This window comes from Bolinopsis microptera, chromosome 12 (assembly GCF_026151205.1).
Source record: "Bolinopsis microptera isolate Bmic1 chromosome 12, MBARI_Bmic_1.0, whole genome shotgun sequence".
Taxonomy (NCBI): domain Eukaryota; kingdom Metazoa; phylum Ctenophora; class Tentaculata; order Lobata; family Bolinopsidae; genus Bolinopsis; species Bolinopsis microptera.
This window is the reverse complement of record NC_087083.1, coordinates 7,700,406-7,716,240: the sequence shown is the minus strand read 5'-3', so window position 1 is coordinate 7,716,240 and position 15,835 is coordinate 7,700,406. Positions and strand designations below refer to the sequence as shown.

Sequence of the window (15,835 nt, the reverse complement as noted above, 5' to 3'; positions counted from 1 at the left end):
TAAACCAGTAACTATAAAGCCAGTATCTAGGTAACCAGTATCTAGGTAACCAGTAGCCAGTAACTAGGTAACCAGTATCTAGGTAACCAGTAACGAGTATCTAAGTAACCAGTAACGAGTATCTAGGTAACCATTAGCCAGTAACTAGGTAACTAGTATCTGGGCAACCAGTAACCAGTATCTAAGTAACCAGTATCTAGGTAACCAGTATCTAGGTAACCAGTATCTAGGTAACCAGTATCTAGGTAACCAGTATCTAGGTAACCAGTATCTAGGTAACCAGTATCTAGGTAACCAGTATCTAGGTAACCAGTATCTAGGTAACCAGTATCTAGGTAACCAGTAACCAGTATCTAGAACCTAGGTAACCAGTAACCAGTATCTAGAACCTAGGTAACCAGTAACCAGTATCTAGGTAACATTAAGAGAGAATGTAAGCTTACGTATACTAGAACACGCCAGCAAATCACGGTCAAATCCGTATAATTTGGGCATGATAACGTACGTGTCACGTGATACGACGTCACGTGATACATAAGACTTAAGAGATAAATTCCAGGAATATTTAATCGCCGGAAAATTGGTAGTCGTTTATTTCCTTATGTTCACACTGACTACCAAAAATGAAATGACTGTAATAACAACCGAACAGTTTAAGTTCAATGTAGTAATTGGTAACTGAAACCAATGTAACATTTACTGCTGATAAGTGAGAGGATTGTGGTAACGAAGTGATAAGTAACAGTGACCAGTTTGTGGGTTAAAGTGACCAGTACCTGTGGGTCACAGTTTCCAAGTCATAATTTAAACCTTTTCAGTAAACTACACATAATACCATTTCAATCACTGGAACTTCCTATAGCACAATCAACAAACCCAGACAAGAGACCTGAAAATCAAGAAACTACGAACTTCTGAATAACCAACTAGTAAGCAGTATCTAAGTAACATCATCCAATAGCGGGGTTACAGTAACCAAAAGCAACTAAGCAAGGTCACAGTAACCATAAGCAATGTTACAGTAACCAGTTTATAGGTTACAGTAACCAGTTGCAGTGCCTAAGTTATAACCCCTACAACAACGAATCGGGTACACAAAAAACACGGAACTAGTTATTGTGTGCAATATAAACCGAAGAGTGGGCTCGTCCTCACCCTGTTTTTTGGTAACCAGTAGTAACCAGTAGTAACCAATATAATAGTAACCATTCCTCATTCCGTGTGCAAATCTGATCATTTTCCTGTCACTTTTTCAATTAAAAGCTCCTTTTCCCGCAAGAAAACTCCTAAACGTAAAATCTATAATTATAAGAAAGCAAACTGGGACATGATTAATCGTGAATTATGCTCGATTAATTGGCAAGTCCTAGAATGCCTAGATCCTGATTCGTCTTGGAAGTTAGTTAAAGACTGCATTATGAATTTAGTCGATATACATATTCCTAAAGTAACTATTAAATCAGAGTTTCAACCCCCGTGGTTCGATAGTGAACTTTTTTCTTCATGCCGTAAAAAAGATAGACTCAGAGCTAAATTTAAAATTTCTGGTTCTATTTCTGATGAGTTAAAGTTTGTTACTAGCCGTAAAGATTTTAAGAGGCTTTCATCAGCCAAAATAAGAGACAATCTTTTCAATAGTGATGATCCAGCGCTTATAACTAAGAAGTTTTGGTCACATGTTAAGTATAAATCTAACTCCTGCCGTATTCCTAATTGTGTTAGTTATTCTGGACAGCTTCGGTTCAAACCCAAAGCTCAAGCTGAACTTTTCAATTCTTTCTTTTATAACCAGTTTTCGGATCCTTCACTTTATGACACTGACATCTCCTATGTCAATGATGTTGATTTTGATATTGACTTCGATCATCGGGATGTTCGTAAGCTTCTTTCAAATATTAATTCAAATAAAGCCCAGGGACCAGATGGCATACACGGTAAAATTCTCAAAAATTGTTCCGTAGGTTTAGCTTACCCTCTAACATGCATTTTTCGTGGATCTTACAACAGCGGCTACATTCCACAAGAATGGAAACTTGCAAATGTTGTCCCAATATTTAAGAAAGGTAAGAAAAGTGAGGTTGAAAACTATAGACCAATATCCCTTACTTGTTTAGTCATGAAAGTTTTTGAGCGCATTGTTAAACGTAAACTGCTTTCTTTGACAAGTACCCTTCTTGATCCCAGGCAGCATGGTTTTCTAGAGCACAAGTCATGCACAACCAATATGGTTGACTTTTGTGATAGCCTGGCATTGTCTCTTAACGAAAACATTATCAATCATGTTGTGTATTTTGATTTTGCTAAGGCATTTGATTCTGTAAATCATGATATCCTTCTTCATAAGCTAAAGACCTTATATAACATTGATGGTACACTTCTCAAATTTCTTACCAATTACCTTCAAGGCCGTTACCAAAGAGTGGTTATTGGTAATGAGATGTCATCTACCCTCTCAGTTAATTCTGGTGTCCCCCAGGGCTCTATTCTTGGTCCCTTACTTTTTGTATTGTTTATCAATGATATTCCTCCTGGCCTTTCGGATAATACTGATATTGTTTTGTATGCCGATGATACAAAAATCTGGCGTAAAATACATTCATCTTCTGATAATACTAATTTACAAATGGATATAGACTATCTCTCTGACTGGGCACTAAGAAACAAAATGCGATTCCATCCAGCAAAATGTAAAGTGCTTATTGATTCAGGAAAACCATCTTTATCTCCTCCATTCGCATATAATCTTGATGGCTCTCCTCTTGTGTATGTAGAGTTAGAAAAAGATCTTGGAGTCGATGTTACTCCTAAGCTAAGTTGGAATAGTCAGTGCGACAGAATTTATACTAAGGCCTGCCAACAACTTGGTATGGTCAGAAGAGATGGCCATATTGTCATTGATCAGAAACGTCGCCGGGCACTTTACCTCTCCCTGGTTCGTAGCCAATTCGAAAATTGTTCCATAATCTGGCGCCCTTGTAATAAATCACTTAGTGATAAATTAGAAAGTCTCCAAAAGAGAGCTATTAAATGGATTCTGTCTGAAGAGGGCCGCAGTTATCCACCTGAGCAATATGTCAAAAAGTGCAAGCTTGTCGACATTCTCCCTTTGTCTCAAAAGTTTGACTTGAATGATCTTATTTTTTTCTACAAAGTTCTTAACAATTTAATTCCTGTATCGCTGCCTCACTATCTCTCTTTATATCAGGGCACTTCTCGACTAAGACGTTGCCACCTCGACAGTCTGTCTATTGTGTCATCAATTTTACCTAAGTTAAGTCAGAATTCACACACCACATGTACCTCAAATAGCCCACTGGCAAAATCATTTTTCTACAGAACCCATATACTGTGGAATGGACTCCCTTTACAGGTAAGACAGATTGTGTCTACTAGTCTTTTCAAAGCTGAGGTCACTAAGCATCTATGGAAATGTTTATTGGATAGTGAAACAACAGTCTAGCCTAGTCTCTTTGCTCCCCATATTATTATTATTTTTGTTTTATTAATTTTTTATCTACCTTCCTATACTTTCAACATCATATCACACTTCACCCGCACACCTTCTCACACATTAATGACCATTTCAGACCTGTATCTAATGTATCTGGAATTTGACGTATTGAATTACCAATTTTGACTCTATATCCACAGTTATTCACCATGGATTTGTTTGTTATTAAATAGTTTTTCATAAATTTTTGGATTTAGATTAATTCGATGTAATGGGTCCAAGTTACTGTGGACATAGTTCACTATGTGTTTACCGTGTTTGGGTGCCCATCATATTTTACAGATGGGGGCGATATTTTGAACGGTTCTATTTTATATTCATCTATTGCTGTACTCTGTAAAATTTGAAAAGTATTTAATAAAAAAGTAGTAACCAGTAGTAACCAGCAGTAACCAGTAGTAACCAATAGTAACCAGCAATAACCAATAGTAAACAGTAGTAACCAGCAATAACCAATAGTAACCAGTACAGTAGTAACCAATAGTAACCAATAGTAACCAGTAGTAACCGGTTAGTAACCGGTATCTAGGTTCCAGTATGACAAACACAACAAACAAAATACTAAACTCTACAATATCCTCCCTCACCTCTCCCTCGCTGTTTGCTGGTAATATGATCTAATATACAGTTTAAATGTAGATTCTAGCTGTCATCACTACAGTTCCTGCCTGTTATTAACTTAATATAGAGAGAGAGAGAGAACTTTAGTCCGAGCAGTGAGATCTGATATAATACTGTTTATCAGGGCGCACGTGCAGTGGATGTTGTCATGAACATTGCACGTGCAATGGATGTTGTCATGAACATTGCACGTGCAATGCTTGTTATCATGATTTAATGAACAGACAATCATGTACAATGTGTACTGCGTAAAATATAACAAATATAGCATTTAATATCGTTACAACACTATGCAACATAATATAGTATACAGGCTAGATGGTAACTTAGGTTGTTTCATTTAATTTAACTAATTTATAAACACCGTAAATACCATAATTTCCCCACTAAATTCCAACGTATCCAGAATATAATTACGGAACATGCCAACTATTCCAGGAGTCAGCACGTACAGTAAACAATGCATACAATGCAGTGTTACAGTAGTGTAACAATGCAGTGTTACAGTACAACAATGCAGTGTTACAATAGTACAACAATGCAGTGTTACAGAAGTGTAACAATGCAGTGTTACACCCTGTTACAGTAGTGTAACAATGCAGTGTTACAGTAGTGTAACAATGTATAGTTGTACTATTGTAACATATACTTGTGTGGGAAATGAGCGAGTATCATTGGTTAATTAATTGCAGTGTTACAACAGTAGTGCAGTATATTGTTAGTACAATGAATCATACTGCAGTAGTAAAATATGTAGTGTTTGATATTGTTAGAAGAGAGGTATGCTGGGAATTCTGTTAGGTAGTTGTATTGTATTGAGGTTAAGTGAGTAGCTGCAGCCAACAGACAGGCAGGTTCATTGTTATAATTATAAAGTTACAATGTGAACAAGCTATTACACATTTCAGCTATTTGTAATATTACAAGTATGTGTGATACTAATATAATATAACAGTACTGAGATTAGGGCGGAAATAAAGTGAGTAAACAACTTACAGCTTACTTCTTCACTTAGTTACTTATATCTAGTTATATTAATTAATTGCAACATGTCCATACTGATTACTGCTAGTGCACAGTGCACAGTGCACAGTGCACAGTGCACAGTGCGCACGTCACATGTGTTGTAACACCAGATTACACGAAAAATGTCAGTGATCTGCAGAACGTTGAGCAATGTTATGTGGCATGTTGGCATTCCACAGGATGTGTAAAAGGTATGTGATGTGTTTAACGTCAGTTAAACTTAAATTATGGCACGGGTATCTAGCTTAGTTATATACTGCTTTTTGATTAACTAAAGTGTCATGCTTTTAACAGAGTACAGAATACAGATTTATCAACTTTTTATGTTTTACGCGACTATTAAACCAAATTTAACTTAATATATAACCTAAGAATCTATTTTAGTAAAACTCTGAACTCCGTGAACATCTCTATTCAATGCTAGATATTATGAGTACCAAATAACCTAATATACTAATTAGTAATTATCACAAAAGAATCATGGAAATCCCCAGAAGTTAATACCATCTAATAAATACTGAAGAAAGTTCATTTATCAAATATAAACTATCAATGAAATCCATCTAAATAAACTGATGTAAAACTAAGTAATAAGTTATCTTTAAGGATATATGTATATTTATACTCTAAAACTTGTCAAATTGTACCACAGTCAAATACAATAAGAACAAACTACCTGCATGTTCCTTATCAAAAGGTGAAAATGTAAAATGTAAAGTGAAAACTTAATAAATACTAATACTATCTCTTTAGAATAACAGAGACCTTCAAAGATTTACATGATCTATAAAAATCAAACCTAAATACTATCCATCAAGTATCAACCATGTTATATCGATCAAATCAACTGATCTCAACAAACGGCTCAAAACTACCATTTAAAAAGAGACATTCTACCACTTATTTTAAAAATCCCTAACTTAATTAATTAATCAATTAATTAACCTAATTCTAAAGAATCAGCTCACAACATAGCACAGAGTGTCCCCTATCAGATTCTGCCCGGACTTTAACCCGCTACTCTGACAGTACTCTATCTTCTCCAACTTCTCCACAGTTTCCTCTTGTTCCACATCATGGGCTGATCAAATGCCAGCAGCTGTCTCGGACCCTTCACTGGGTCTACGTATCTGTAAACTTCCACTTGTTTTGCTTTTAACTTTCTATCAGCTCGCTTCAGTCGTGCGATGATGTCCTCGATGGTGTCGGTGTCGTAGATGTTGAGGGATTGCTTGAAGAAGGGTGTGCATGGTTGAATGTTCACAAACGTTACTTGAGCTGAGGGTTTATCCACGGGGTCCAGCTCTCGTTTCTCGAACTTACACATTGGTTTCCCAGGACAAACATCTCCCACTAGTTTCTGATCATGGTACGATGATGCTTCACAGATGTCCAGCGAGTCCAAGTCCAGAGATCTCAGGATATAACCTCTGTTTTGTTCAAAAACCTCACTCTCAATGAACGACAGATGACTTTCAAGAACAGACGGACCTTTCTCTTTAACCTGGCTCTTAACAAACGCAACAAACGGCATAACCTTCTTCAGCATGGGCTTCACTTCCGCCATGGTCTTCAGCTGTTGCAAGATAACTTGGTTCTCAGGGAAGGGAAGATCTGCGGATGGATTGTAGTTACTCTTCAGGTGGTTCAGTGTCACTTCCTGCCATTTTGGGTAGTCTTTAGCAACAAAGATTGTCATGTGGTTGGGTGTTTCGTTTGGTATGACAGCTTTTCCTTTCTTTTTGATGTTGGGGTTAGTGTAGGCCATCAGCTTCAGTCTGAAAATAAGAGAAGTTAAACTCAGTTAAACTAGCGCATACTGCACATAGCTGAGACACATGTAATGTAAAATTATAAATTAAATTCTAACTAAATAGTTTAATTACATGTTATTAGAGCTGAGTGCAGACTGAACTGTAAATATAAAATAAAATGTCACATTTAACAACGAATAAATCACGTTTCACAAACCACACACACACACACAAACCTGAAATCGTGGACACATTCCATAAGATGAGCAGCAGCCTTAGTAAGAGAATCATCAGGGGCAGAGTACTCAGGCCAGCGAGCATTAACCACCGACCCTTCCTCCTTCAGCACTTCTCTCCAGACATAGTCGGCAACATGAGGACACACAGGTGCTAGCAGGATCATCTGTGTTTTTATGTACTGTTTGATTAGGCCTCTGTGCATACCTTTACCAGCAGCTGAGAGTTCCCTGTAACGATCTCTGGCTGAGAGGAACTCGTAGAAACCGGTGATCATAGCCTCTCTAAACATGGTGTTAGAGTAATGTTTGTCAGCTTGTGATACTGCAACATTTATATCGTTAGCGAAGATCTTGTCGTAGAACTGATTAGTGGGACCTGACCGAAGGTTGTGGAGGTCATCAACAGTTTCTTGTATCCAGTCTATAAGGGTATACAGACGGAGAATACCAGCATTAGCTGCGGGAGTGTTGAAGTTTGCATCCTCCAGAACATCTCCAGCATCTGCCAGAGCCAGTCTCATTCCATCAGCGGAGTAAAGTTGGACTCCCTCACTTAGGGAAATAATGTTGCCTAGAGATTTAGACATTTTCTCTCCGTCCATCAGAAGATGTCCGTTAGCTCGAACTGACTGAGGCCACCTCTCAGGTTCATTATCCCACACAGCGGTGTGGTTATACAGGAAGTATGTTAAATGATTTTGGACCAAGTCTTTTCCCGATGACCTCATGTCAACTGGATACCAATACTGGAATTCATTTCGCATAACATCAAGCTTACTCCTAGGGATAGTTGTTTCAGGCAATGGACTATCTTTGAAGAAGATGTAGTTCCACACCCCATGGGTCATATCCTCAGGTTTAATGTCCAGACTTCCAGATTTAGCTCCATAAATATCACCTTGCAGAAGATTAGCAACAGTGTAGTAAGCCATGTAGATAGTTGAATCTGATAGAGATTCTACAAGCCACTGTTCATCCCAGGGCAGCTTGGTACCGAGCCCATAGCTTCTAGAACAAGCATGCTCGTGTAACCAGTCAATCGTTCTCTCAAATGCCTGTCTTGTATCATCAAAGTAACACTCCATATTTTTCAAGCATCCCTCAGTCTTCTTCTGCCAGACAGGCTCGCCATATTCCAAGAACCACTGGTCACAAAGAGCAATGACACACACATCTCCGGATCTCGATATGATCTCTTTTTCAGGCTCTTGGTATTTAAAGGCGTCACCAGCAGCAATCATTTCCTCTTTGATGATTGGTTTGACAACTTTCACGTTCTTTCCAGCATGGTTTCCAACCAGCATAACACCCTCTTCAAAGCCTTTTCTGTAACATTTTTCTTTGGCCAAAAGAAGCTTATCTTTCTCGTTCTGAGAATTAACTTTAAGTTCTTGACAAACAGTCACAGCAGATAGATTTCCAAAACCAGGGACATCAATGATAGGAACTGGATCAAAATCTACCATGTGATCTTCAATACCATACTTTTCTCTTAGGGGCTGTTTGTTTTTGAGGTCCATTAAAGTGGCATAGTCATCTGGAGCATCACTGGGAACACTAGTTACAACACCTGTTCCTTTGTTAGCTTTCACTCCCATCATAGGGAGAACATAAACCTTATCAAATGTGGCTCTTGGTGCTTTAATTGCAGCACCCATCAGGTCTTTACCAGTCAGTTTCATTAAAACATTAACTTTACCATAATCAGGAGTAAGTTCCTGCCATGCCATATTCCTTGCAGCACGCATTGTTGTGATGTAAACTTCATTGTTCTTTGCTTCAAATGCAACATATTCAATATCATCCTTAACAAAGCAATTTGTTTGGCCATACATGGTTTCAGGGCGGAGGGTAGCAGCTACCAAATATACTTTCTTTCCAAAAAGGCCGCTTAGAGCAGCTGGAAATGGTATTAGCAGTTTGATCTTAATTCCAGTATATTCTTGAGGTGCCACACCTTCACCAGTTTTACGGTCATGATCCATGCAGGGCTGGTTATCTTTTGGAGAGAAAACTGAATATCTCTTTCCGAATTTGATCTTTTGACGCTCTTTTAGAGTATTAAAGTGCCATCTAACAAATGAGTCATAGTAAGGATTCACTTCTGTGGTGATGAAGCCACGCCTCCAATCTGCAGACAAGCCCATGTCTTTAAGATCTTGCATACAATGAGGGGGAAAGTAAGAGAGCCAGTAATCAGTTGTTGCAAACTTTGGAATTTCATTGGCAGGGATTCCCATGCCTTCCATGATACCCCACTGATATTTAGTGTTGCCAAACTTCATTTCCAATTTACCCTTTTTCTTTTTGTACGCAGTAGGATCTTTCTCAAAGTCTACAGTTTCCTCTACCTGAACTTCATCGTCTTCATCAGGAAAGTTAGGAGGACATCCAAAAGTAGCCATTTCATAAGTCAGTTTGTCTGCACATGCCTTAATAGGCATTCCAGTACAATGATAAGCAAAAGGAAAAAGAACATTCTTGCCTTTCAAACGTTGATATCTAGATGCATATTCAGCTTTAGTGATGGTGAAACAATGCCCTAAATGAAGACGTCCATTCATATATGGGTAGGGAATACATGTAAAATATTTCTCTGACTCCTGTTTTTCAGCATTTGATTCAAAGATTTTTTCATCCTCCCATTTCCTCTGATATTTCTTCTCAATATCAATGAGAAAATCTCTTTTAGCAGTAGACATGAGAGAGCCCAAAATACGTCTTACAGCAATGTTGTGTTCATGTAACTGGAAAAGATTGGATTAGGACTTAAATTGTGAGCTAAGCTAATTATCCTAAATTGGATAGGCTGTTCAATGAGATTTCGAAAAATACAATTGTTGAACAATTGATCATGGTCAATTAGACGGGCAGTAATGGTTCATCTAAATCATGGTTGTTCTGGCCATCTTTGTTTTAAATGGTTACGATATAACTGGCCTTCAAAGTGTGATGATATTTCGTAGACGTGTGTGATGATGTGATGTCATAAATTTGACTTTACTTCTACTTCACAGTTAAGTAAAGTGAAATGAGCATGTAAAAATAAAGGTTTTCTATAAACTTATGCTTATATAGAGAGACGCCATTTCGAATCAGAATTACAAATTATTAAACTTTTTGCTCAGTGTTATATTTTGGTGTAGCATCCAGCTTTTGCTGAGCTAGAGCTGTAAATAATAACCAATCCAAATAATGACCTTAGTTTGTATGTAAAGAAGATAATGTGAACAAGAGGTGCTAACAGTTGTATGTGATAGTGTATCCAGAATTGATATCACTTCGATTCATTATTCATTCATTCTATTAATATAAAAAACAAGGGGGGGGGGGGGGGGGGGCTGCTCTCAGCAGCACTAGTGAATGAATTTATACCAGTCGAGTCAGAATGTCTTGTAAGGTACTGGGTGAGTACTGCATGTACATGACCATTATGCATTATCTAACCCTGCAAACTATATAGTCGAAAATAATGTGATTTTCAAATAGTTCATTCATAAAATTCCCATTGCCTAAGACATAAAAATTAAAATCCTAAGAGATAAAAGAGTACATATTCATAATTGAAGCTGGTCGAGAAGAGCTGTTTTCCTCAATTACCTTGAATAGATAGCCATGCAGAATACATGTTCTCAACAAATCTATGCCTATGAATGCTATCACAATCAAATACGTAATTTCAAACAATTATTCAAACAATATACACATAATGTCACAATGACTCTAAATAAAAATATATAAACCAAATATATAGCAATTCACACCATTCATTCTGATTTAAATCAAAAACGTTGGACAGCAAATATGAGACACCACTATCAGAAGTCTCTTATATATTATAACCTCATCCCTGCCCCTATGATGGAGTAGATGTGTATATATCTGATTGTTGATATTTCATATTATATAATATTGGTAGCAGTGGACAATTTCTGTTACCTCTGTATTGTGCTCGGCCAATTGCAACACTTGAATTACTTTATTGTATACATATTAAATAAAATCCATGCCGTGGCTTAAAATAAAATCCATGCCTTGGCTTGACTTAGACCTCAGTTTGCTACGTCAAAAGAGGAGAGCAGCCGAACGTGCATGGCCCAAAGGAAAGGGTACCAGGAAAGACTACATAGATCTCAGAGATAGATTTGTTAGTTTAGAGTTGCAGCTTTTTTTCAAAATTCAAATTTGTAAAAATTTGTATTTTTTATTATGTAAGCCAAGCGCCGCATACGAATATATGCAATTCAATTATGCATAATGATTTGAAAAATGCAGCGATTTCATTGGACGAGAGCAACTGTATTATGAAGTTAATTGCTTTTGGCTAAGTTTGACTACAAATGGCAGCGTTTGTCGTTTGATCGAAAACCTGGTTTCAGCCCCTCTGTGAGCCGCGCACGAGTGTGCAGCGGGCCTAGCTACAATTAACGTGAAGTAAGTAATTGGCATGCTAGTTGGCCGTATCAACTATTACGCGTGGCGCCGGCGCGCCGCGTGCAATATTGATTACCATCCTTACTGCTTGCGTCACTTTAAAAAGTGTAACAATAAATTACTTAAGCCAAAAAGTGAAAACTGAAAGTGCGTGCCATATCCCCCGCGAAAGCACATGGCACAGCCACATGTCAATTTAATTTAATACGTATGTTGATTGATCTACGATGTCGATCCGTCGAGATCTCGATCGTTGCTCTGCGAAGCAGAGCAACGATAGACGACGATAGACGACGATAGACGACGATAGACGACGATAGACGACGATAGACGACGATAGACGACGATAGACGACGATAGACGACGATAGACGACGATAGACGACGATAGACGACGATAGACGACGATAGACGACGATAGACGACGATAGACGACGATAGACGACGATAGACGACGATAGACGACGATAGACGACGATAGACGACGATAGACGACGATAGACGACGATAGACGACGATAGACGACGATAGACGAAGATAGACGACGATAGACGACGATAGACGACGATAGACGACGATAGACGACGATAGACGACGATAGACGACGATAGACGACGATAGACGACGATAGACGACGATAGACGACGATAGACGACGATAGACGACGATAGACGACGATAGACGACGATAGACGACGATAGACGACGATAGACGACGATAGACGACGATAAACGACGATAGACGACGATAGACGACGATAGACGACGATAGACGACGATAGACGACGATAGACGACGATAGACGACGATAGACGACTTCGATAGACGACTTCGATACGAAGCAAGAATGCGAGTTCGCGCGGCGCGTCGAAGCGGCGAAGTTGGAAGTCCTCCAAGTATGTTGACGGATGTTACTCGTCTAACTTTCTTCGAAGTAACGCGCGCCGCTTTCTTCTCGAAATGGCACGAGCTACGAAGTAGCGCGCGCCGGGCCAGATCATTAACAATGGTCAAATACGTATGTTATAGTTTTATAACTTGCTTAATTATTTTGCACTAAGTTGTCGTGTATCAACCAAAATTGAACGGGCCTTGTTTGTTGTTTAACTAGGCCGTGCGCCATCGACCGTAAGACGCGCGCGCTGACCATTGAACATGGTTTTTAGCTCGTATTTCGGCCAGCACATTATTTTGGAAACAATCAAAAAGTTATAATACTTCCCATTTAATAGTTTTGTTGAAATTTTGTCAGCTCACGTTATTAAAAACTTATGTTTTACTGAACCTTTACTGGGCCGCGCTCAGCCTGTCATTCCGCCTAATCTTTACCAACATTAAAGCCTGGGGTCCTCAGGTAAACTGAACCTAAATTAGTTTGAGCAATTTCGATGGTCAGAATTTGAGTTATCAACGAATTTATACCTATTTTGTCATTTTTAGACCTTTTAATCAAAGCAAATATCTCCCAACTAATTTAGGTTCGGTAGTTAAATATGATTGAAAGGTTCTTACAAATTTTCAGCATGATTTATGTTCAGGAACCAAAGATATGACAGAATAATACGACAAAAATCAACGAATTTCGTCAAATTACGCGACTTTTACATCTCATTTTGCTCCAAAAGCCGCGCACCATCAAATATGGCACGTACCTAGGCGAAACTCACTGACCATTCCAAAAAGGTAAAACAAATTTGGTACTGTGAAAATTCTCACAGTCTCTAGAAAACAATGGTACAAAAATTTTGAAAATCCGAGCAAGTTTATTTTTACCGTGCACCCCCTAGTTTAACATCACTTTCAAGGCAACTTGACAAAAAATATTACTCATGGTATTCATATTAGGCTAGTGAGCTTTTTACAGAGAAATAATACAATAGCATTCTTGATCTTATTATTCGGATTATCTTTCAAAAGTGTTCCATTAGTGATTCATTAAAGTTAATAAGTCCGTAAGTGATTCATTTTAACGGTACGGGTGATACTCGTAAAATATTTGTTTTGAATAACAAGACCGTCGACGAGTCCAACTCGGCGGGCGCGCGCGTTTTAGTAGGTTGTAAACCTATAAATTCATTCAAGTGCATATATTGATTCTGAATACATTGAAAAAGATTTGATCTCGATTCATGAAGTTTGAAAGAAGTTATTACAATGCTCGCAATTTGTGTGCTTTGAACTGTCGGGCCCTTTAGAAAAATATTGACAATCGAATCACCGAGTGTAAAGTGATTTAGCACGCTCATCTTCCTCCCCTCCTTCCCTCCTCCCCTCCTCCCCTCCTCCCCTCCTCCCCTCCTCCCCTCCTCCCCTCCTCCCCTCCTCCCCTCCTCCCCTCCTCCCCTCCTCCCCTCCTCCCCTCCTCCCCTCCTCCCCTCCTCCCCTCCTCCCCTCCTCCCCTCCTCCCCTCCTCCCCTCCTCCCCTCCTCCCCTCCTCCCCTCCTCCCCTCCTCCCCTCCTCCCCTCCTTCCCTCCTCCCTCCTCCCGGCTCCCCTCCTCCTCCGATCCCATCTTCCTCTTCCTCTTCCTCTTCCTCTTCCTCTTCCTCTTCCTCTTCCTCTTCCTCTTCCTCTTCCTCTTCCTCTTCCTCTTCCTCTTCCTCTTCCTCTTCCTCTTCCTCTTCCTCTTCCTCTTCCTCTTCCTCTTCCTCTTCCTCTTCCTCTTCCTCTTCCTCTTCCTCTTCCTCTTCCTCTTCCTCTTCCTCTTCCTCTTCCTCTTCCTCTTCCTCTTCCTCTTCCTCTTCCTCTTCCTCTTCCTCTTCCTCTTCCTCTTCCTCTTCCTCTTCCTCTTCCTCTTCCTCTTCCTCTTCCTCTTCCTCTTCCTCTTCCTCTTCCTCTTCCTCTTCCTCTTCCTCTTCCTCTTCCTCTTCCTCTTCCTCTTCCTCTTCCTCTTCCTCTTCCTCTTCCTCTTCCTCTTCCTCTTCCTCTTCCTCTTCCTCTTCCTCTTCCTCTTCCTCTTCCTCTTCCTCTTCCTCTTCCTCTTCCTCTTCCTCTTCCTCTTCCTCTTCCTCTTCCTCTTCCTCTTCCTCTTCCTCTTCCTCTTCCTCTTCCTCTTCCTCTTCCTCTTCCTCTTCCTCTTCCTCTTCCTCTTCCTCTTCCTCTTCCTCTTCCTCTTCCTCTTCCTCTTCCTCTTCCTCTTCCTCTTCCTCTTCCTCTTCCTCTTCCTCTTCCTCTTCCTCTTCCTCTTCCTCTTCCTCTTCCTCTTCCTCTTCCTCTTCCTCTTCCTCTTCCTCTTCCTCTTCCTCTTCCTCTTCCTCTTCCTCTTCCTCTTCCTCTTCCTCTTCCTCTTCCTCTTCCTCTTCCTCTTCCTCTTCCTCTTCCTCTTCCTCTTCCTCTTCCTCTTCCTCTTCCTCTTCCTCTTCCTCTTCCTCTTCCTCTTCCTCTTCCTCTTCCTCTTCCTCTTCCTCTTCCTCTTCCTCTTCCTCTTCCTCTTCCTCTTCCTCTTCCTCTTCCTCTTCCTCTTCCTCTTCCTCTTCCTCTTCCTCTTCCTCTTCCTCTTCCTCTTCCTCTTCCTCTTCCTCTTCCTCTTCCTCTTCCTCTTCCTCTTCCTCTTCCTCTTCCTCTTCCTCTTCCTCTTCCTCTTCCTCTTCCTCTTCCTCTTCCTCTTCCTCTTCCTCTTCCTCTTCCTCTTCCTCTTCCTCTTCCTCTTCCTCTTCCTCTTCCTCTTCCTCTTCCTCTTCCTCTTCCTCTTCCTCTTCCTCTTCCTCTTCCTCTTCCTCTTCCTCTTCCTCTTCCTCTTCCTCTGCCCCTTTAATAAATGTACTGAAAAAACTTTGCCCATGGTGACTGTAAAATAATTTTGTACCACTGTTTGTTCCGAGATTCTCAATCTATATTCTATAACTATCGACAAAGTTGGCTATTGTAGTGCAACTAATTGTATTTCATATTTGATGATTTGTATTCGCATATCGCAACGCAAGGAATTTCATTCAAGACCAATACTATCATTCTACTAAGAATGGTACTCGTTTTTCTTTCCCTACCTAAACACATGAAGTTAAGTCTAAACGAGAGTAGTCCTCTAATCAACTGCGTATGTTACACAGCCAAACGATGATATCGATGGAGAAAGGAAAATGTCTGATCACTACAACCCAATAAGGTGCGACCGCGATACTTCGATTGTCAGTAAACTCGTACCTGGTTAACATGAGGCAGAGATGATAATCCCTGGGATCATTTCAGGAATTTCCTGGCTAATCATACTGGTCTCCAATTTGATTATCCTGAAATTAGTGGTTCAGATGGGG

General features: G+C 39.7%; 2 protein-coding genes across 2 annotated transcripts in view; both read right to left on the bottom strand.

Annotated features, from left to right (window-relative positions):
* The window catches only part of LOC134824622 (uncharacterized protein DDB_G0284459-like), a 132,526-nt gene that overhangs the window by 114,873 nt on the left and 1,818 nt on the right, over positions 1-15,835 (bottom strand). The window lies entirely within an intron of this gene.
* Positions 5,556-10,610, bottom strand: LOC134824577 (leucine--tRNA ligase, cytoplasmic-like). Its single transcript, XM_063836485.1, has 2 exons — positions 7,149-10,610; positions 5,556-6,936 (listed from the first exon to the last, which is right to left on the bottom strand). The coding sequence occupies exons 1-2, from the start codon at positions 9,851-9,853 to the stop codon at positions 6,192-6,194; spliced, it is 3,450 nt and encodes a 1,149-aa protein (XP_063692555.1). The 5' UTR covers positions 9,854-10,610; the 3' UTR covers positions 5,556-6,191.

Coding starts and splice junctions, on each gene's coding strand:
- LOC134824577 (XM_063836485.1), bottom strand. CDS start 9,853: ATGTCTACTGCTAAAAGAGATTTTCTCATTGATATTGAGAAGAAATAT. Junction 6,937..7,148: donor GAATGTGTCCACGATTTCAG/GTTTGTGTGTGT, acceptor TCTTATTTTCAG/ACTGAAGCTGATGGCCTACA.